The sequence below is a fragment of the Phymastichus coffea genome, unplaced genomic scaffold (assembly GCF_024137745.1).
Source record: "Phymastichus coffea isolate CEN01 unplaced genomic scaffold, Cenicafe_Pcof_1.1 PCOF00009, whole genome shotgun sequence".
Classification (NCBI taxonomy): domain Eukaryota; kingdom Metazoa; phylum Arthropoda; class Insecta; order Hymenoptera; family Eulophidae; genus Phymastichus; species Phymastichus coffea.
Genome location: NW_026706820.1, coordinates 5,825,575 through 5,847,523, shown reverse-complemented (window position 1 = coordinate 5,847,523; position 21,949 = coordinate 5,825,575). Strand labels below are relative to the sequence as shown.

The 21,949-nt window shown below is 38.5% G+C and overlaps 1 protein-coding gene across 5 annotated transcripts in view; it reads right to left on the bottom strand.

Moving 5' to 3' along the window:
- LOC131670719 (furin-like protease 2) overlaps positions 1 to 21,949 on the bottom strand; it is a 1,261,737-nt gene that overhangs the window by 709,143 nt on the left and 530,645 nt on the right. For all 5 annotated transcript variants that reach the window (XM_058946572.1, XM_058946583.1, XM_058946600.1 and 2 more), the window contains one exon: positions 12,004 to 12,228. In XM_058946572.1, coding sequence (XP_058802555.1) covers positions 12,004 to 12,228 — 225 coding nt within the window. The remainder of the gene's footprint in view (positions 1 to 12,003; positions 12,229 to 21,949) is intronic.

Here is a 21,949-nt window from a genome sequence, read left to right as displayed (position 1 = left end):
ATTATAAGATTTTTATTTATATTTCTTTCAGATTTATTATGTCTTCAGAAAAGGACAAAAACTGTAATTTTTTGAACTGTGTTATATATAGCAAGAATGAACGGAAAGCTACTGTATATAAGAGATATGTTAGATCACAAGCCATGATTAATGATTTAACGAATTTTTTTAATTTAGATGCTAAAACTGAAGATTACATATGCCACACTTGATATATAGTTTAATCATTAAAAAAAGTAGCAAGAAAAAATCAGCTGCACTAAAAGTCCCATGCTCACAAGTAACGCTACCCAAGTGTTAATCACCGATCATCCTGTAACTTTCAGTTACTTTTATCACATGTATACAAGATACTTTAAACCATTTTTAGCGGCCCGTTTTACCTTGGATTCATAAAATAGTGATTTATTGTCTTAACGCATTAACGTTCAAAGTCATCGATCTTACGCCATGTTATTGACCACGAAATTTATGCATAGAACGAAGATACCGTATCTTATGTTTTTAGGCGTTCTAAATATGAATCCGGGCTCAAAATTCAAAACTATTGAATACAAAATTAAATATGTCGATTTGTTTATAAAAAAATCTCCCAAAAACCTATTTTTCTCATTATTGTTCTTTTTCTCGAAAACTATAAAGTTAAGCAAAAAGTTCCAAAGGCAAAGATGTCTTATAATTCGTCAACGAACTCTCTTGAAATTTTTTATATTTAAAGAAATTTTTTTTGAAAATTTCATATTTCACTCATGCATGATGAACAAGTAAAATCTCCGTATCCATTTAATTCAATTTTTAATTAAATTAGTTTTTAACATTATCTTGTTCTTGTCTTTTACATAAGTAGTACATTAATTTGGTAGTCGCAGCCCTATTGCTGTAATGGAGTTTTTGTTCAAACAAATTTTAAATAAAATCCAGGATATATAAAAACTATGGAATTGAATACAACTTATTCGCGGACAAAATCAACGATAAAAAATAGTAACAGGCGATGACGCTTACCAGTGTAATGCTGCGCTCCAGCATAAATGCAGTTCTGGTCTAGTGTCTCAGGTTGCCTCCTTCTTGGTATGAGAAATTGGCCCATGGAGAGTGTCGTAAGCTACGTGATAATTCGGCGATAGATAACCAGAAGAGATACGTAGAAGTATGAATAACAACGCAATTAAATACTGAGGGAGAAGCAGAACCGATAACGTAAATAACAATACGTAGGCTTCAGAGTAACCAACGGTGTATTAACAAAAAAACAGATTACAAAAAAAGAATATACAAACTCAACGCAGAAAAGAAGCGACGAGCATGCGTCGCGCAGATCGGTTCAGCGCAAGCACTCGAGTAAACGTGCGCACACAAAAACAGATAATATGCACGCATAGTACAGACAGACGTGCTGCGTTGTGAACTTCAGTGAACAAAGGTCGCGAGCGTACCGGCGCGCGGTATACAAATGAGTAAGTAGACGCGCTTAACCTCGTGGTAATTACAAAATATCATGCTGTGGATATTGAACAGCATTATTAGTACGCCATACAGGAGGAGCAAAATAAAAGCAATATGCGCGGTGTGAAAGAATACACAACGAAAAAACAAGCAAGCTAGAAGAGCCACGTATCACTGGTACTTATGGTCTGTCGTTGTTTGGTGGCTGACAAAGGTGTATCCGCTTCACGTAGTACAGCCGCAAGACTTTTGACCGCCGTGTGTACGCTTCTTTTTCTGGTCTCGCACGCTCTCTCTTGTCGAAAACATCGCTCCGGTATCTAGGGGTCCCCCAGCGAGGCCAAATTGTGGTAGTTGAAAAGCGTTCCACTCATAGCGCAATCGTTTCTTTTCCGGTCGGCTACGCACTGCCTAATCACACTTACTCTCCCTCTCTCTCTCTTCAAAACGGTCGTCTCTCCGCGAGATCCGCGTCGCGAGCTAGCAACCAATATCCGAGTAAGGGCTCGTAACTTACCAGTCCACTGACGTCTGTTCAGAACTGTAAATAACTTATGTGTATAAATACATAATTATTTATATATTACATTATTACTGGCTTTGGAGAGAGAGAGAGACAATTGTAACAAGTTACAAGCCGTTCGTTATATTGCAGATACATCAAATTGAACTTTTAACATTATCAATTTTCATATTCTTGAATTCATTTTTGCATAATCACCTATTTTCCTGCAAGTTACAAATTTATTCATTGCTTTGAATATAATACTATATTCTATAACGAGTGCGACTGCTACTCGTTATATCTCTCTCTCCCATGACCTAATATACTTTTATAAATCAAATGTATATAATGTGTATCATTTAAGTTTAAGCAGGCTGAAGTAGAGTAGGTGAGAGAGAGAGAGAGAGAGAGAGAGAGAGAGAGTCGGGCAGAAAGAGAGACGGTTCGATTATCAAACCCGCGGACAGCGAGGAAAGCGCTCGGTTTCTTGGCACGAGAGATTCGGCTGGTAGTTTTCGACGCGAGCGCACGTGCCTGGCTAGCAACTCGATATTCTTGTTTTAACTCACCGAAACCTTCATCAACGAGAATCAAGGGAAAAGAGTTCGGAGAAACAACGAATTGAGGAAGCGAGTAAAAGTGTTGCGTGTGCTGTGAGTCGACGGGGCAGCGATTTGTAAGTACCGTCGCGCATCTCATCTCTCTCTCTCTCTCTCTCTCTCTCTCTCTCTCTCTTCGGTGAGTAGCGACACACTGGTTTTTGAGGCTCTCTTCTTTTATAAACATTTTCGTACTTTTGCCACTTCCTCTAGCGGCATATTTTTGCTGGCGAGTTCGTCCAGCTGGCCACTGCGCTTCCTCCTAAAAATTCTTGACATTTAGTCAATTTTTTGGCCAGTGGATGAATTAACGGCCTGCCTGGTTACAACATAACCTTCATCAAATCTCCAACTTTGGCGAGTTTTGATCTACACATCTCTGCAAACAACGCAAACAACAACACAGCCTCCACACCAGAACCGCTACACTCTATACACTACACACCTCACCGAATGCAACACTTCAAAAATTTTTGCTGCTAAGTACCTGTATCAACAATTTTTACCGTTAATCCACATATTTCAATTCTACTCGGAGAGACTCCTCACTGCCGGTGTTATTTCTTCGTCGCATCACATCTTTTAACTCAATTTGTTCTTGCCCTTAGTCATCGCGATGGCTATTTTAATTTTATTTTAATTTTATTTTTATTTTACTTCATTTTGTTTTGTTTTATTTCATTTAATTTTGTTGTATTTTTCATCTAGCGCTATCTACACGCTAGACAATTTTAATTCTAATTTTAATTTTAATTTTATTCGATCGACAGTGTCAAATCGCGTTTAGTTTTCTATCATTCACTTAATTTGTAATGTAATTTTTTGCGTTCGCGTCATCAATCATTTTTCTCATTTTATTTTTGAGTATAAGCTACTTGTTTATTTTTGCGTTTTAATCATTTTTAGGTTAATTTGCGAATCCCCTTACCGCTTCTTGTAAATGGCATCATTTTACTCCCAAATCTCCCGCTAATTTTTAATCCTGAACTAACTGAGTTGGTGCAACTGAGGCGCCAATTTTCAAATCTTTTAAATCCTGATTTTTCACTGCTCCCGTTTATGACTGGTCAGTGACTCAAATTTTCGCGCGAAATTCAAACTTTTCAATTTGTCGTATCAATCTGTCCTTTCAAATTACGAGGGTGGTCTGATAAGTACTTAGCCTCACCGCCCGATGGCGCCTCTCTCGCAAAAGAAATGTTCTATCACGTAGAACAACCTTCTCGATGGTTACTGTCAAGATTTCAGCCGGATCGGAGTCGTAGTATATTTTTTAGAGCCTGTGAAAGCAAGTGTGTCCGTTAATTTGTAAAAAATGGAAAAAGAACAGTATCGGTCAGTGATTCGATTCTTGTTTTTGGAAGGGAAATCGCGCAGCGAAATCAAAAAGCGCTTGGATGCTGTGTACGGTGACTCTTCTCGTTCGATGGCGACCGTCAAAAATTGGTTTAACGAGTTTCAACGTGGTCGCACGTCGATTTTTGAAGAGCCACGTCCAGGTGCTTCGTTTTCTGGGATTCACAAGGTATGATCTACATCGACTACCTGGAGAGGGGCAAAACGGTCACAGGGCTGTACTATGCCAAATTATTGGGCCGATTCGACGTCGAATTGCAGAAAAAACGACCCCATTTGTTGAAGAAAAAAGTGCTCTTCCATCATGACAACGCACCGGCTCACATCTCCGCCGTCGCCATGGCCAAATTGGTCGAATTAGGCTACGAACTGCTGCCCCATCCACCGTATTCTCCAGATTTAGACCCGTGCGACTTCTTTTTGTTTCCAAATTTGAAAAACTCACTCGCCGGCCAGAAATTTGAGTCGAATGAGGAGGTAATCGCTGCCACGGAAGCCTACTTTTCAGACCTCGAGGAAACGTATTTTTCAGACGGGTTAAAGAAGTTGGAGCATCGCTGGGCCAATTGTATCGAACTAAAAGGAGACTATGTTGAAAAATAAAACGCCACTTTTCCAAAATTTTCGTTTTTCTTTTGTAGGCTAAGTACTTATCGGACTACCCTCGTACTTCGTTTATTACAGTTTTTTGTGAAATTTTGAGGCCCGGGGAGGAGAGATGGGAAACCTTTTGACACAATTTATGAATTTCTATTTTTTTGTCTTAATTTGTTTTTAAATTCCAAAACCTCCCACTTTTATCAAATGGTCTTGTCTTTATGCACCGAGTGTGGTGAAGCGCTGAGTTATCGGAGTGTCAATATCTTGCAATGCGAGGCCTATGATAGATATTTCCATCAGCACTGTTCCGATATAACCTTGAACCCTGACCTTGCGACCTTTATTTGCCGTACCTATTCGATTGAGTCTGCGGTCTTGGCCAACTCTCGGCAGTCCGGTGGCGTGTTTTTACAATCCCCTCCTTCCACTCAAATGGACGCTGCTTCAGATGACACTTTGTCTTTCGTCGAAACCTCAGGCCGAAAGAGACAGACATCACCTTACGAGCTTTTCCCGTCGAAGACGTTGAACGTGGAATCCCGGAGTGACTTCTCTGATACTGACCTATCGGTTGCCCTTCCCACTGTTTCTTCTCCCAGTGTGGACCAAATCCACTTACTCGAGAGCATGGCTCCTACCACGGGCAACAAACCGACAGCATGATTTTCCGGTTTCGTGAATAATGAATTCACCGAGTTTCGAAACGAGATTAGAGCCACCCAGACTTCCATCCTGACCAAAGTCAATCGTGTCGCCGACGAAATGAAGAGCTTTAAGTCTGTAGTGGATCTCAAGGATCGCTCCGAGCTCCTTATTCTGGGCCTTCCCTTCTGGGCAGGAGTTCCAAGGTTCGCTGGAGGATGCTGCCGGTATGCTTTTCGAGGCGATTGGCTACCCAAACGCTAGAGGTCGCATAGCGGCCACCAGAAAATGGACTACCACTCGTTCTCATCCCAATCCGACCGACACTACGTCCGTTTTCGTTGTGCGTATCGACTCAACGGTGGTGCGTGATGTCATTTTGGAGCGCTCTGGGAAGCTCGCTGGGAAGACGGCGAGGGACGTTTTTAAGTGCGGTCTCGGAAATCCCGTTTTCATCCACCAGCTGTGACCCCACCCGATCCACATCTCTTTGTGAAGGCGCTTGCACGTAGTCGTGAGCTGGGTTTCGCGCGCCCTTTCGTCTTGGGTATGGTCATCCATATGCGGGAGAACACGCGTTCCACCCCTATCCCCATAATGTCGGAGAGCGACCTTGTCAGCTGTACGCCTTTGCCTCCCAGCCAGCTTCCTGTCTCGGCCGCTCCGCGCTCTGGTACATGTCAGTGGCTGCCACTCTGATCGGCACTCGAAGACACGTGCCACTCAACCTCAATTTCACGCCCCAGGTTGTCAAACAGCGACCCACTGCCGTCATTCCAAAAAACACTGCTCCGCAACTTAATACAACGGACAGTTGTTTTAGCCCGACAGTGTCTGTCTTTCCAGCTCAGCTATCTCAAGCTATCCCAAATTCATCTCCTCCAGTTTCTGGTCCATGATGCCAACTAATCCAGGACCATAACCTGCCCTCTGCTTCCTTCGTTATCGGCCACATCAATATAAATAGACTAAATTCCCCCTGTCATTTTGCTCTTCTCGAAGCACAAGCCCTTTCTACACATTTTGATGTCATAGCCGTTACTGAAACCTTCCTTTCACCTGATATCTCTGATTCACACCTCTCCCTCCCCGATTTCAATTTTCTCAGGCTTGACTGAATTGGAAAGCAGGGTGGCGGGGTTGGCCTGTTCGTCAGATCTTACCTTAAATTTAGTTTTCTAGCTACCTCAGATCCAGTTTTTGATAACACGCCTGAATTCATCCTTGGTGAAATAAAGTCCGACAAGACCAAGCTTTTGATGGCAGTGGTATACAGACGTCCCTCTGCATGCTCTCCCACACATTTTTTCAACTACCTGGTCACTTATCTCCCCCTGTACGGAAATGTCATCATTACCAGTGAATTTAACGCAGACCTAAGTTCCAGCTGTCTGCCTGATACTCGAGCTTTGAGATTTCTCGTTGACCTACATAACCTCCACTTCATATCCACTGATCCCACACATCACTGTCTTGATATAAATCCCCTTTTCCACACTACTTTTGACCTCTTCATAGTGAAAGACCCAAATGCCATCCAGACATTTGGAAAATCTGATACTCCCCTTATTGCTGGCCATGATTTCATCTCGCTCACCTATCGTTTCACTACTAACAAGCATATCGCCAGAGTCATTAGGTCCCGCGGTTTAAATCGGGTAGACGAAGCGGCCTTAAGTGAGACTCTCAGCAGCCTTCTCTAGTGTTTGGTCGACAAATTTCCAGCACGACTGAAGCGCTCTTCCAATCCGTCGATTGATGCTGACCTGCATTCCCTTGACAACTCAATGTACTCTCTTACTGAAGTCCTTATAAAGTCTTTCGACGAGGTAGCCCCTCTCAGGTGCATCAAGTTGTCTTCTAGGCGTAAACCCTGGGTGACTCCGAGCATTCTCGCTCTCATGAAAAGGCGTGACGCTGCCTATAGTGACGTCGCTAATTATCGAAGACTACGTAATGACGTATCAAATGCCCTCGACTCAGCAAAAAATTCTTGCATCTCAAGCAGACTGTCCTTCGCAAACACCAATAAGGCCAGATGGAGCGAGCTACAAAACTTGGGAGTCACAAAGCGCGCTCTTCCATCCCCGTTTCGATTTTTTCCCCCAGCCGTATTAAACACCCACTTTGCCAATATAGTTAACTCGTCTCCTCCCATGACATGTGACTTTTTCGACGCCCTTTTAGCGAGTCCCCTAAATGTTCCTCACGCCCACTCCCCATTCAAATTTCATGAGGTCACTAGCCAGGAGGTTATAGATGTACTAATCTCGTCCTCATCCAAAACATTCGGTCCCGATGGCTTGTCTGTCAAGATGCTCAAACTCGAATCTTCTACTTGTCTCTCATCTCTCACGCATTTTGTTAACAAATCATTACTGTGCGGCGTTTTTCCGACCTCCTGGAAAAGGTCTCTCATCAATCCCTCTTGCCAAAGTACCTTCGCCCGCTCTTTTATCGGACATCACACCGATAGCAAGGTTATCTGAGGTATCAAAGGTGCTTGAGAGGCTCGTTCATTCACAACTTTCGTCCTATCTGGACCGCTTCAAACTGCGTGATCCACAGCAGGTCGGATTCGCGAGGTTTCACAGCACTCAGACTGCACTCCTGGGTGTCCTTCGTGACATCCGCAGGGCCATTGAGGATCATAAAATTACAATCCTCGTCCTGCTGGATTTTTCCAAGGGTTTTGACGATATTCACCATGGTCGTCTGATGGTCAAACTCAGGGACCTATGCCTGTCTGACACTGTCTTGAGATGATTCTTCAACTATCTGACTAACAGGTTTGAGGCTGTTGTGGGGGAGGTCGGCGGGGTATCGAACTGGCTCAGGGTTGCTACTGGAGTGCCGCAGGGCAGTATTCTGGGATCATCGCTATTTGCAATCTATATTTTGGACCTGCCCTCTGTTATATCGCCTTGACTGGGTTGCCTGGAAAAGTGATTCGTAGGTTTCTGCGACCAGGTTGAGCAACTGTTAGATTAGAACAAGGAGCAGCGATACGCTCTCTTCTATATCGAGAGCTGGAGCATAAGAGTGCTCTTTGATCCTCCCATTAGTCCCAAGGGAAGGAGGCAGAATTGACCCAGGAAGTGTCATTCCCAAACGCGTATTACTTGCAACAGGAGTGACGTTAGTACATGATTCGATACCAATTCAGACTTGCTCAACAAACAGAAAACAAGTATCATCAACAATTGTGCTGTGAGTTAGCCAACAGCAAGATTCGACTTGTCGTTGAACTACATTGTAAGGATAGAACCGAAGGTCAAACATTTCTATTTAGTATTTATCAAACAGCGACGTCACGCATTCCTTGCTTTCGACAAATCGGTTTGGCAAGAAAACGACCAAATTAGAGATTTCATGGCGAAGAAAAAAAAAGAAAAAACAGAAGAAAAGCGTTTTTGTAATCAAGCCAAGCAGCCTGAACAATTTCATTAACAGAAAAGACCGTAAAATCTCCGGGATTAAGCCAGCATGTGTAGTCAATTAGGAGTACTGAATCTGGATTTGTTTGACCTAATCAGGCCATGAAAAATATGGGATAGGTTGCACAGTTTTTCTCAAATGTTTCACCGTAAAGTGACTTTGAATATGTTTGAATAAGATGCAACGATTCAGAGGATCTAAAATTATTTATGAATGTTGTATTGAACCATATAGCATTTCTATTCTGGCGTTGACCTTGGAATGGCCTTGAATCTAATTGAATAGAAGAAAACTTATTTCAAATTTAAATTCAAAGGCCATTGCAACTTAACTGTTGACCATTAAGATTCTAGATTACGAATACATAGTACACTATACGAAAGCAAACATTAAATAGCCAAGCTTAAAAATGAACTCCGTCGAAATAAAAAAAAATACATATCTATTATTTGGAAATACTGAACAATCATACAAAATTTAAGAACAATCGGAGATTTACACTTGGGTAGTATTACTTATTTAATACGTAACATACTGTCTTGATTCCCTTATAGTTTTCTTAAATGATAAATTTTGTAATAATGGAAAGAAGGGAAATAATGAGAGATGGAAATTCACTTAATTTTAATTCTATTCAGCAATGTTTCGTCAGCACATTTGCTGACCTCTTCAGGTTGATTTCTCTCGTACTCAAATTATTATAGGCTAAAATGAATAGCTCGTAGCCAGTCACATTACAATACGTCCAGTCACGTTGGTCTACTACTAGTGCTACTCGTGCGGTTCCAACATTGCTTGCGGCAAATGCCTTTAACAAATAAATAATTTCATATTCTATCAGTCTACATGTATTTATTTATAATATATAAATTAGTTAATTAAATAAGTAATTAAATTTAAATTAAATTTAATGACATATTTACTTAATATAACGTAATAAAAAGTAATATAAGTAATATAAATGAACTATTGTTTTGTACAATCTGAAACAACATTAAATGATACATTTGCTCTGTGCGTTTGATCGGGCGTGAGAATGACGTATATTCAAAAATATATTGTTACATTTTCGTATAGTCAATAAAAATACACAAATAACACAAACTAACACTTTATTGAAACACAAACGTGATGCTTTCAATTTGACGCTCAGGCGTCAACTAACTAAACGACAACAAAAATATTTATTCTGACGTTGCCGTGGATACAAACGTACGAATTCGATATTATAAATTGCATTCGTAACAATAAGGTGGAAAATAGGTTAGAACAAATTATTTGTAAATAACTTATTAAGAGTATTATGGTGTAGGTCCGATAAAAAAACATTTTTAATGCGGCCGCTTCGTAAATATGCGCCGGTCTCAAGCCCGATCAAACGCAGAGAGCAAATGTTTAATTTCAATATTATTAGATTGTATAAAAAAATAGTTCATTTACATTACTTATTTAATCAATTAATTTATATTGTAACGAGGGAGGTTATATAATAAAATGGAAAATTTATTCAAGCGCAAATTCCCACGATGCAGAGCTAACCACCGCTCCGTTAAACACGTATAGTTGTACGTGTATCTGCCTTTACGTCAGATGATTTCATTTTGGTGTCTTCTATCTAGCTGAGTTGAACTCACCTTAAGTCACTTGACTTGTGACACTCAATGTATCTTAGGTGTGAGTGACTTTATGCGTAATCCGCTTAATCCCCTAGATGAAATCGGATTAAAACCTAAGCCTTTATAAATCGCTTAAGCTAATAGGAAATGAAATGACGTAATCGGCGAATAAAATTAACTAACTTTAATTAGTAAAAACTACAGTCTTTTATGGACCGAAAGATTAACGCACGCGAATAGGATTTACAATGAATTATTATTATTTGGTGAGAGAGAGAGAAGATTCGAAAATTACCGCGAAACTAACGCTCGGCGCGAATACAAAAAAAATTGGATATCGCGATTGATAACATACTTCCTAGCGTATTTCGTCATGCAATAATAAAAGGAAGTACACCTACCCTGCGGTGCAATTACGGTGATAAGTCGTAATTGTTGATGAAGAAAATCAACTGCCGATGCTCCTCCAATTAATCAGCTGCGTTGCCTCACTCTTCAATCGGCTACAATTTGCTGCTGCTAACTGCTGCTGCTTGCTGCTTTTGCTATTGCACTCTCGGACGTATTGTTCCAACAGAACTTTGTAAAACGGCGAAACACAGTGCAATAACGATTTAGCGGTATTGTCGCGAAAACAGCTGAGGCGTAACTGCCTATTTCAAATGCTCGCGCGCCCCCTTTCTCTCTTAATTGTTCGAACTAACACGCGAGTAACAGATTCGCGAACGGATCGATTAATTGAATCGACTACCGTTGCAATATATTATTTAAATAAATACATCTAGACCGATAGAATACGTAATTATTTATTCGTTAAAGGCAATTGCAGCAAGCAACGTTGGAACCGTACGAGTAGCGGACGTTCGAGCGGCCGAGTGGCTAGCACGCGGTTCGTTTCATTTTAGTGCTGTCTTAATCCTAATAGCGGGCACTTTATTCTCTCAACGGTTTCTTATGTAAAAAATGACAAGATATCGTCGATTTTTTGAAAAAGTTGTTTATAACAATGACATAAATAAATGATTTGGTATTTTACTATTTACATTTTAAAAGTGAAACTCTTTCTGCGTCTTTTAAAAAAAGAATTATGTTCATATCTTTATTAGTATCCGAGAAATAGAATTAATAAAAAAAAGTCCAATATTTTTTCAACAGTTGATAAGTCAACCTCTTATCAATATTTTGATCTAAAACTCTGCACAGATGTTGATCTCTGTATAGGTAACAAGTCTATCAACTTTGAACAAAATTGGTGATTTGATGTTTTCAACTGTTTGAAATAGCCAAGAATTGCCCTAAATTTAGATTTATAATATTTCATAAACTAGTGTAGATCAAGTTACGTCGGGCACGTGTACAAATGTATCATATAAAAGAAATACCATTGGCCCTCAGCGTAATTTTATGTTGCACATAAAATAAAAAAATATTAAAAAAGTTCAAACAGATTATCAACAGTGGTTTTATTGGTTTTAATCTACGCGAGATCGTTGACGCGCAAAAACAATTAAGAACCATTTTATGTTTAGAAAACGAATTAAAAAGTGAAACAAATGGGAATATTTTAATATTTCAAAATGTTTCCTCTATGGTAAAATATATTATCAGATTAAAAAGAATCATTTCTAAGCCACATATACATATGTTTTGACGTTCGGAGTCGAAAGCGTTTTATATGCACTAACAAAAGCTTAAAAATTAATATTTGTAAAAATTCGATAGGGTGATTATATTTTCAAATTAAAGGTATATAAACAAATACTTCATTCAAGTGTAATGTGTGAATAGATGAATTTATTACCTTGCATTGTACGTGTTCAAGAAAGCGAACTTCATTGAGAGAACTTGCACAGCCATTTACATCCATAGAAACACTGAGCGTGTAGCTATACGTTGAATCGATCTGACGATCCTCATTGATTTCTTGAGATTTGCAAATACGCTGAGCCGGTACATTAGTCCACTGTTCAGCAAGGCTTACTATAGCGCCAGCATCCATAAGCCCATAGCCAAATTTATGCGAAACCTATCACCGAATAAATATTTTATATAACAGGAAATTTAATTTAGTTCATTTCTATTACCAAACGGTAGGAATAATTTTATTTTTATAATTTATCAAATATACTGCTGAATAGCTAAATTTAATAAATTCGTAAGCGACATCTTTGAATGAGCCCTTTCATAGAGATATAGCATATCTAAGACAACTGATCAATAGATATGTCGATCCCATAAAAATAAAAAAAATTTAGAAAAGAATAACAGAATAAACAAGAATAGTACATTACGTTATTATATAGTACAGTAGCTAATGTATGCACTATTACAACGAGATTTTTGGCCTCAACAATATTCCTTGTTGACATAAGAGGAGGTGGCGGCCTCTTGTGGAAAAATGACGTCGCTCCGATTATAGTTAATGCCGGCTTGTTGCACTTAGTAACACAGTATATTCACAGCCTAATTCGATATGACATCATGTCACTAACGCAGAATTCGTTCATTCTAGGGCTTGACCTATAGAAACGCGTACACAACTTAATCACCGGTAAACGATTGAGGAAAGTAAACATGAGTAAAGTAAAATAAAGAGATGTAAGATAAAATAACAATGGTTTTATAATAAAGAAAGAAATAACGCATACAGCAAATCAGCTGTTACCCATTCAATAGATAAAGAGAAAGAGAGAGAGAGAGAGAGAGAGAGAGAGAGAGAGAGAGAAAGAGAGAGAGAGAGAGAAAGAGAGAGAGAGAGAGAAAGAGAGAGAGAGAGAGAGAGAGAGAGAGAAAGAGAGAGAGAGAGAAAGAGAGAGAGAGATTGATAAATTTATTATTCACTTTTGATAAAACTATTAAACATTTAAATATAACCTTTGTAAATATTAAATTCTCTAGTTTAGTCAAGGTATCATAGAAACAATATCACGCATTACAATACTATCACAAAGATATAGTACACAAATAAATAAACACACACACACAGACACACACACACATGTATACAGATTTTCTCAGTTGTCGCCTAGAGACAACAAAACTGTACAGGACAAACATAAATATTTTAAATTAATTTGACTAAATTATATTAGATTTAAGTAGGGAAATCATTTATGTAATATTCGCGCGACTAGAAAAGACTTTTCTTAAGACTAGAGGTGCAGCAGGAATAACCTTTACAGACATAAATATTAATCAGATAAGTTCATAAATAATTGCAGTAGCACTCGTCACAGGCCTACGGGTCCAGCCCGAAAAAGTACGCTCGCGCCCCTCTTTTAAAGCTGTCCAGCCACGATACATGTCTTAGAGCCCGGAGCAGAGAGTTCCCGAGACGGGCACCTAAAATTTAGAAGGACCTTCTAGCCATCTCCATCCTCGCCTCTGCAACTCTTAACTTTGCCTGACCTTCCCTACCCGGACACCTTGACTTATGTTCGTTAAAGAACATAGTCAGGTAGCCAAGCTCCTTCATTCGTAATGATTTATATATGAGCAAGAAAGCAAAGTAATTCCTGCGCACATCCGATCTAAGCCATCCTAACCTTCTTCAAAAGGGAGAGAAAGATCCATTACGTAGGATACCAAAAATGTATCTCACACATGCATTGCTGAGTCTTTGTATCCTCACTCTCTGTTTCACAGAGATCCCCAGACAAACTACCGTGCAATACTCTATGTGCGGCTGGACCAGCGACTCCATTAATCTACGTCAGAGTAGCTCTGTAGTGCATGGTCTAATAAAACGGAGACCATACAGAGCTCTTCTAACTTTTGTTGAGACAAGGTCGATATGCGGATATGCGACCTCCACGATAGCTTGCAGTCAAGAACAACCCTTAAACTAGTGACCTCATCACTAAAAGGGACAAGGGCAGAGAAAAGCCATCGGACGAAAGTTCGAAACCGATGAAGGAGTATTACTCTTCTTTAACGCTACCAGCTATGCTCACTTTCAGGCACCTGAAAACATCACCTTTCCCACTCCCTGTAAATAAGGAGTTTTATATGGATAAGTGTGTTGCCGTTTCAAAGGCGTACACTCCTTTCATCTATCCAACGTTGGACCTGGAACTGCCCATCACTGTGCCATGCATACCAGAACCTAAGCCCCTTCGCGATGGATTAGGTTGGGTTTGGAAAAACTAAAATTTCGATAGGGGCAACAGTTCGTTAATAAAGGTTTTTCTCTGAGGTATAAGGGTAGACAGCTCCGGCCCAAGTTCATCTCTGCCGCGATCAGAGGCAGTCAGATGAGCACTGGTCCTCGCTCACTTGACACTCCTAATTTCGCGCTGCAGTCTCTTTTTCCCAAGTGTTACAATACAGGAAGACAAAATTGGTCTCGGCTCCCGCACTTTACCCCCCCACTTTCTCGTCTTCATCATCAGCATTTCCAGAATTTTACCATCAAAGCCGTAAAATCTTGACTCCCGCAATATCCTCAGGCACTAGAAAAGGGAAAATAGCCTGTAGGACCGCAAAAACCAATTTATTTATACCCTCCTGTGGTAACTGACAGTTTTCACTAATCAGCCGATTAATGATGACTTCACAACCCTCAAAACCTTACTCTTCAAGCCCCTAGCTTCCTCTCTCCATACAAGGCCACCATACTCCGCCACCGGACCCATGAGCAGCTTTATTGAAGTCTAAAGCAGGTGATTCAATGGTTTGTCAACTTCAAGACTACCACTAGAAACACTATTAATTATATTCTTCGGACTGCACTTTTTATGAGTAACTCGGCAAACACCCTGGATATCACCAGATTTGTCTTGTACGATGGTACGTTTCTCTTCTAGAAAGCAATTGCTCTCCAGAAAGGAGCCACATATCTTTTGCAGTTCAAGTAACACCAAGGACTTGTAGGGATCTACACAGCCGACCACCGCATGGTAGGCGTGGCCTACTACCGCAGTTAATTCTGCTTTGCCAGCCACTTCGGCCGGTTACTCCTGCGTGCATAGCATTTGTACCAGTTATCAATAAAAATGATTTTTCTCTCTACTAATAACTGATCGTGCTCATTTACTCCAAAGATCATCTCCTGGGCGAGGAAACTGAAAGGGCTGCTCACAAATCACGCCATTTAGTGTCGAACTGCAACCTTCAAAGATTTAACCTCTCTCAGTCTCAGGTAATGAAGAGACCAAGGTGGTATTTACCTGATCGGAGCACCGACGCATAAGAGTCTTCACTACATCGACCTACCTCTCGATGGTGTCAAATCTTTGAAATAATAATTTCAATGTGCTTAACGCAATTACTACGTTTTTCATGCTAGGAAATCCGGTGTCACAAGTAAGTGATCATCAATATTTTTATGTCCATCTATTTTACTGCTCACTTTCATTGTAGTATCGTTCTGTAGCGATGCTAGCGATCTACGACTAGTCTCAAGCTTCAACGTCTGAACACCGACAATCTGCTCAGTAGAGCGACAAGTCTCAGTCGGCTAGAGCCCTTTGGCAACTTCCACCGACTGAAACGAGCACTTCGGTGATATTCCCACTCCTTTGCAAGAGAGAGCGCGCCAAGAGTCGTACTTTTGTAGTAAATTTGGCACAGGCGCAGTGACAAACCGGTGCATACGCAAAGTAGTCGGTCTTTGTTGAAATAAAGTATGAGTAAAGGATATTATTAATTTTTATAGGTATTGAATATATTTGACGAGTGGCATTACAGACATACGAGTACACACTGAAATTAGACACTTGACTTTGGAACTTTTATATTCGATTAATGCTGAGTTGTAATTACACAACTCAGCACTCACCAAAATTTCAAAGAGTGCATCGTACTGCTAAGCTATGCATTCTATGTAGTGCATTGTGCTGTTGAGCCCAACATAAATTTATTTCATATTATGATAGTCTTTTACCGCCGAATTCGCACGTCAAACTCTCCTAACCTCACTAAGTAGGTAGCTCGATAATAAAACGAACTCTCTGGCTCATAAAAGAAGTCTCATAGTTGATGTTCCTAGCACATGGAGCTTACGCTAAACCGGATCATCTAAAAATATACAAAACTCACGCGAAGATGTTAAGTGCGGAGTTCAAGCCGTTTGAAGACCAAGAGAGAGAGAGAGAGAGAGAGAGAGAGAGAGAGAGAGAGAGACTATCGGAGTCTCATTGGTACTTACAAAATCGATGAGCATGCAAGTGCATACTATAGAATCACCGGTCTTTACGCACCAGTTCCACATACAATCGAATTCTTACTCATGTTTCTTAGATATTTATCTCGCATTTAGAGTATTCGTTTTAATATAATAATTAATATTTACAATGTAATAAACAAATTAAATTTGCACATTAAAATTTAATATAATTTAGTAGATAAAAACAAGTAAAATTATTATAATCTTAATCTATGACCTTAAATCTATATAAAAAATACTTTATTACATTGAAATTACTCTTAATTAATTTTAATTAAACGTATTTAAATTAAACAAAAAACCACTACATCTATATCTATAAGTGACATCACGCTCCTTATATGGTCATGAAATTTGACTCTGGTACTAAGACAATCATATGTATAATATATGAGGTAGCGCTGTTTAATATGCTAATTGATGTAAGTAGATTGATACGTTTAGTGGGTTGCAGTAATCCAGTGAAAATAAGAGAAGAGCTCATAGATAGGAGCTCATACATATGAGTAGCCATAACAAGATATGTTTGTTTGAAAATGCCAAAATATCTCGGACCAAAGATAATCTTGTTACCAGAGCGTATATTTCGTGCAAATCAGAAATTTTATCTTAAAATCCTCAAGTTACTTAACGCACCTTGTTTACTTTATTTCCTTTGGAAACAACTTTTTCTTTGAAAATCTATCTTCTGCTTAATATTTTGTTTTTGACCTTGAAAGTAAATTTTTGGTTTGTCGATTACGTGAAATACCTAATTTAATTTTATTGCTTCCAATTCTGCTAATTAATTTATTAGTATAGAATGGCTCCGTGACATTGTACGCTATCATAGCTGTTTATCAATCCTTTGTAGTTTTTAAAATCACCTATAATTTTGGATAGCAAAACATAACATTCATCATCGCGTTTGTAACGATATTTGCACGTTAGCAATTCTTTGGGTGGGCAAGTGAGGCGCACTCGCTCATAGCAATCAGGTAGGGGAAAGGAAAGGTTAAGAACTACACTGCACTCGCGTCTCAGAAAACCATTAAATCGTTTTATCTAACTCTATTACACAAACAATACAAAATCTTAGACACTGTTGAACACAACTAATTTATTATCGCATACAACACACACAAAGTAACTGAGAGATAAATGAACTAAAATTATACGCGCTTACAAGATATTAGTGAAAAACGGACGTGTTACCCGGCAGGTAACCGCTTTGATGACAAACCGACTTAGCCTAATTACGCTAAGTGAAACCGCTTGGCGAAGGATTGCCTTGACGAATCGCTACCTTAAATTATTACGCTGGCAGCGTAATTATCAGCAAGTAGTCGGCGCGCTAACGCCTTGCCACCTACTTGATTCTTACACCATGTCTCATGCCGCCAAAGAGAGAGAGAGAGAAAGAAAGAATAAAAATGTCCTTGACATTTATTATACGGGACGTTGGGAAGGCCTGGCTGCGCTCTGCGGATGGTGTTGCTGGCCGATGCTGGGCAACTCCTAGCCGGCTTCTTCCGGTAGCGTTCCTCGTAGAAGTGCTGGTAAAGAGGCACCGGTATTTGCCGTGCTCTTCCTCGTCTCCGTAGCTTTTGAAAACTTGGCTCTAAGCTCCTTGGGATGGCGTGAGCGTACTCGGCTGACTGAATTTTGCCTGCCTGACTACACTGCTGACCGACTTATACCCATCTACCACTCGCTTCCGTAATCGACAGCTTCCTAACTTTTCTTTCTTTCTTCCCACTTAACTTACATATTAGGCGGCACGCGACCAAAGCGCTTATTAGTTACGCGTCGCGCGCCTGCCTAAACCTGCGTGGGGGCGCACGTTCCTCTCCCTTTCTCTTTCTCGCACTTAGTGTCGTCCACTTTACCAACTTCGGGCCGAATCAGCCTCGCTCGGCGATCTTCGTCAGCTGAAAAAACAAAGGCCATGCATTAGGTGCATTCAAAATGCGCCCAACACTGGCCACTATGCCTTGCCGAGAGAGAAGGAAATGGGAAAAAATACTGACGAGAACAAGCGCAACACTCGCTCTCGTCACACGTTTATCGTTAATAATTCCTGAGAGTTAAGTATATAGAATATTAGGTTTCTTTAACGGCCTGCTTCTTTTACGTTTTATTGGAGGTTCAATGAACTCTCCTTCAATTTTTGAGCTTTCAACTCGTTTATTCCCTCCCTCATTTTTTAATCTTTCTGCATTTTTCTTGACTGAATTGTCTCTTTCACTTAAATTTTTAGGACTTATGAAAAATTCCTCTACCTTATATTTATATATGTCACCGTACATGTATCATTCAATAACTTTCACGTGTGTGGTCCAAAGTTTTCGTAATTTCTTCTGTCACTTATATTTTTTAACATATCGGTGATAGACAAAAAATTCTGATAGAGATCGAAATATCTGAAAAAATAAAAATTTATTACTTACGACCTTTTCACTACAATGCTTTTTTAAAAAATTACTAGTGATTGAATATCGTCACCGACGAAAAGTGATATGTAGACTTACCCAGTTCAAATGCATACACTCACACTTGAATAAATCCTCTGGAATGACCAAAATCGGAAATGTAGTCATTACAAAATTTGTAGAAAGTGTCATATGGTGACCTTGGATTCTTTTTTGAACTCATTTTCTAAGGTCATTATTTTTTAATAAGAACTTCTAATTTTGATAATAGAAATAAAAATATCGGAAAATTCCACGTTTAGAATGATTTTTTAGTAGTTACTATAGAAATCTGAAAGTCATTTCAAGGTTGAAAAGCGAGTTTAAATAGATCCACTTTCATTAGACTAAAATCGAAAAAAAATGGTCAATATAATACTACTTAGGTTTCAACAACAACATAAATAACAGCAACATCAAGAACAATAATTGTTTCATAGTGAAAAAATAGTAACGTGTTCAATAAACAAATAATTATAATAATAATAATAAATTGATGATAGGTGACATGTAAAGCTTAGTAATACAAATTTATTCCAGAACTTTTAACAACATTTTTTATACATTTTTTATTAGTAAAAAAAGTTTATCTTCATATGCCACTACACCCTGCAACTTTTGTATTAACTCTTTTTCCTATTTCTGCAGTTTCAGAGGAGTTATTCAAGTGAGAATGAGTATAATTAAAATGGGTAAGTCTACAATTTAGTTTGTTAGTGGTGATATTCAATTGCTTCTAACTTTTTAAAAAAGCATGGTAGCAAATAAGGTCGCGAGTAATAAATATTAGATTTTTCATGAACTTTTGATCTCTATCAGAATTTTTTACTTATCACCGATATTTGCAGAAGTACAAGTGAATGAAGAAATTAAAAAACTTTGGAAAATTAACATTTTTTAAAGTGGTATAAAAAATAGAAAAAATGACTTCAAAAATTTTCACACCCTATAGAAAATTGGTATTTCTCCTCTACTTGCATTTTCCTTTGTTATTTTTATTCTATGATCAATACGAGGGTCGTTTGAAAAGTCCGTGCAAAAATGAAAATTACTTAATTCTTTTTTAATAAATAATTTTTATTATTCAACATAGTTTGTTCCCCTTCCAAATAATAGGATTTATCCAAATTTTCAAAATAGGCATTCGCTCCTGAAATCATCTCCTCGTTTGAATAAAATTTTTCCCCGTCAGCCATTTTTTTATATTAGGGAACAATAATAGTCCGGCGGAGCTAAATCTGAAGAATAGGGGGGATAGAAAACGAGTTGAAGATCTATTTTTATCAGTTTTTTAACCACAACTGCTGAGTTGTAATCTGGTACGTTAAAGTGATGAAAGAGGCCTTTTTTGTGGGCCAATCGTGGACGTTTCTCTAGCAACTCGGTTTTCAAACGATCCAATAACGATGAATAATATTCGCCTGTAATGGTTTTACCCTTTTCCAAATAATTGATGAAAATTATTCCTTGCGAATCCCAAAAGAGTGTATCTAACATACACTCTTAGATTGTTAGAGCACTCGATCAAAATCATTACTGTATAAGGTGCGTAACGTCACATCTAAGAGAAATCTCTTGTTTACTATGGAAAATTTGTATCTTTAAGCTTTTTCAATGAAAAAAAGCACTTTTTCCAGTTAATTTAAATGCGCTGATTTCAAATATACACTTGTTATGTGTATTAATTAATTAACACTTTAAGAAATTTAATTTATAATTATAAATCGTGAATAATTTTGCAATACATAAATGCAATAGAAATTTAAACATCACTAAGAGCAAATAGCATCTTAAGAAAGAGAAGCAAGAATTTATAACATTGACAATTGATTTTTGAACAAAGTTACCAATAAATAAAAAATTAACAATTTATTTAAACATTTCAATTTGCATTGAGAGATAGCAATCGAAATATACATACTTATATAATTAGTCAAAAAGATTGTAATCCGATTGTCTATTTTACATTTGCAAAAAAATAATTTGCGAATTCGTAATTGTTATTGAAATTGTATTTGCTAAATTGGCAGACTCGATATTTGAATAGTTTCAGTCTATCATAAGCTTTTTTTGGTGTAAAAAATTCATGATTTTATTGTAAACTTTTTTCTATTCATTTATTTATTTTTATTTGCCTATAACTTTGTAATGCGATTTTTCCATGATAAGCAATTAATATCTGTAACGATGAACGTTATGTTCGCGCACTCATCTCCTTAGGAGGACTACCCACGAGGTAGCAAGAGCTAACGCCTAAGGTAAGGTCGCGGTGCGAGGTCACAGAGGACGCGTCTGTGATTGTCTGTGGGGGCAATCCCTGACAAAGGTACCGAGCGCCGCTAAAGTGAACGTCATTGCGTAATGTCACCGTTACTTTTACGTTGTTCGCGCTCATTCTTGTACATGCAAAGAGTTTCACCCGCAAATCTATATACAGCGTAGCTCACCTAACATCTTACCCTTTTACATATCATAAAACTATATGTCTTAAATAATATCTTTTACATCCTGAACTTTTCATTTTGTGTGCGCGATTTCGCTTATGCACATTCGTGAAAATAGTGTTGTAGGGACAACCCAACATAAAAAAAGTCCTCTGACACGAGTATGGATTCGCTGGTCGTTACGGCAAAGGGAGATTTTTGTCCAACCTTGCTTAGCAGCGCGAGCATTATACATAGCGAAATATATTATCTTTTCTGTGATACATTTCATTTACTCAGTGGTTAACCTTTACCTATTTTCTTTTCCAGCCACATAACATGAAATAATTTTAAAACATTTTGTGAAATATTGGAAATATTTCTACAATATTTTAAGAAAAATTTCTGAAATATGGGAATGCTCTAGATAAAAAGCATTCTGAAAGATTTCAAGAAATATTTCTAAAATATTGCAAGAAATATCTCTGAAATAAGTAGTGTAGCTATGTTCATTCTGGTCCGGAAATGAATCAGAATAGAAATTGGTCCCATGACGTCATAATATGATAGAAGCTGGCCTACGACATAATGGTATGACGGGAGATAGCCCATGACGGTGGTGACGTCATAATACGATGATGGGAGCTGGCAATAAATTGATAGTAGCGTATTAATCTGTCAATCAATAATTGTCTTGATATGATGGGA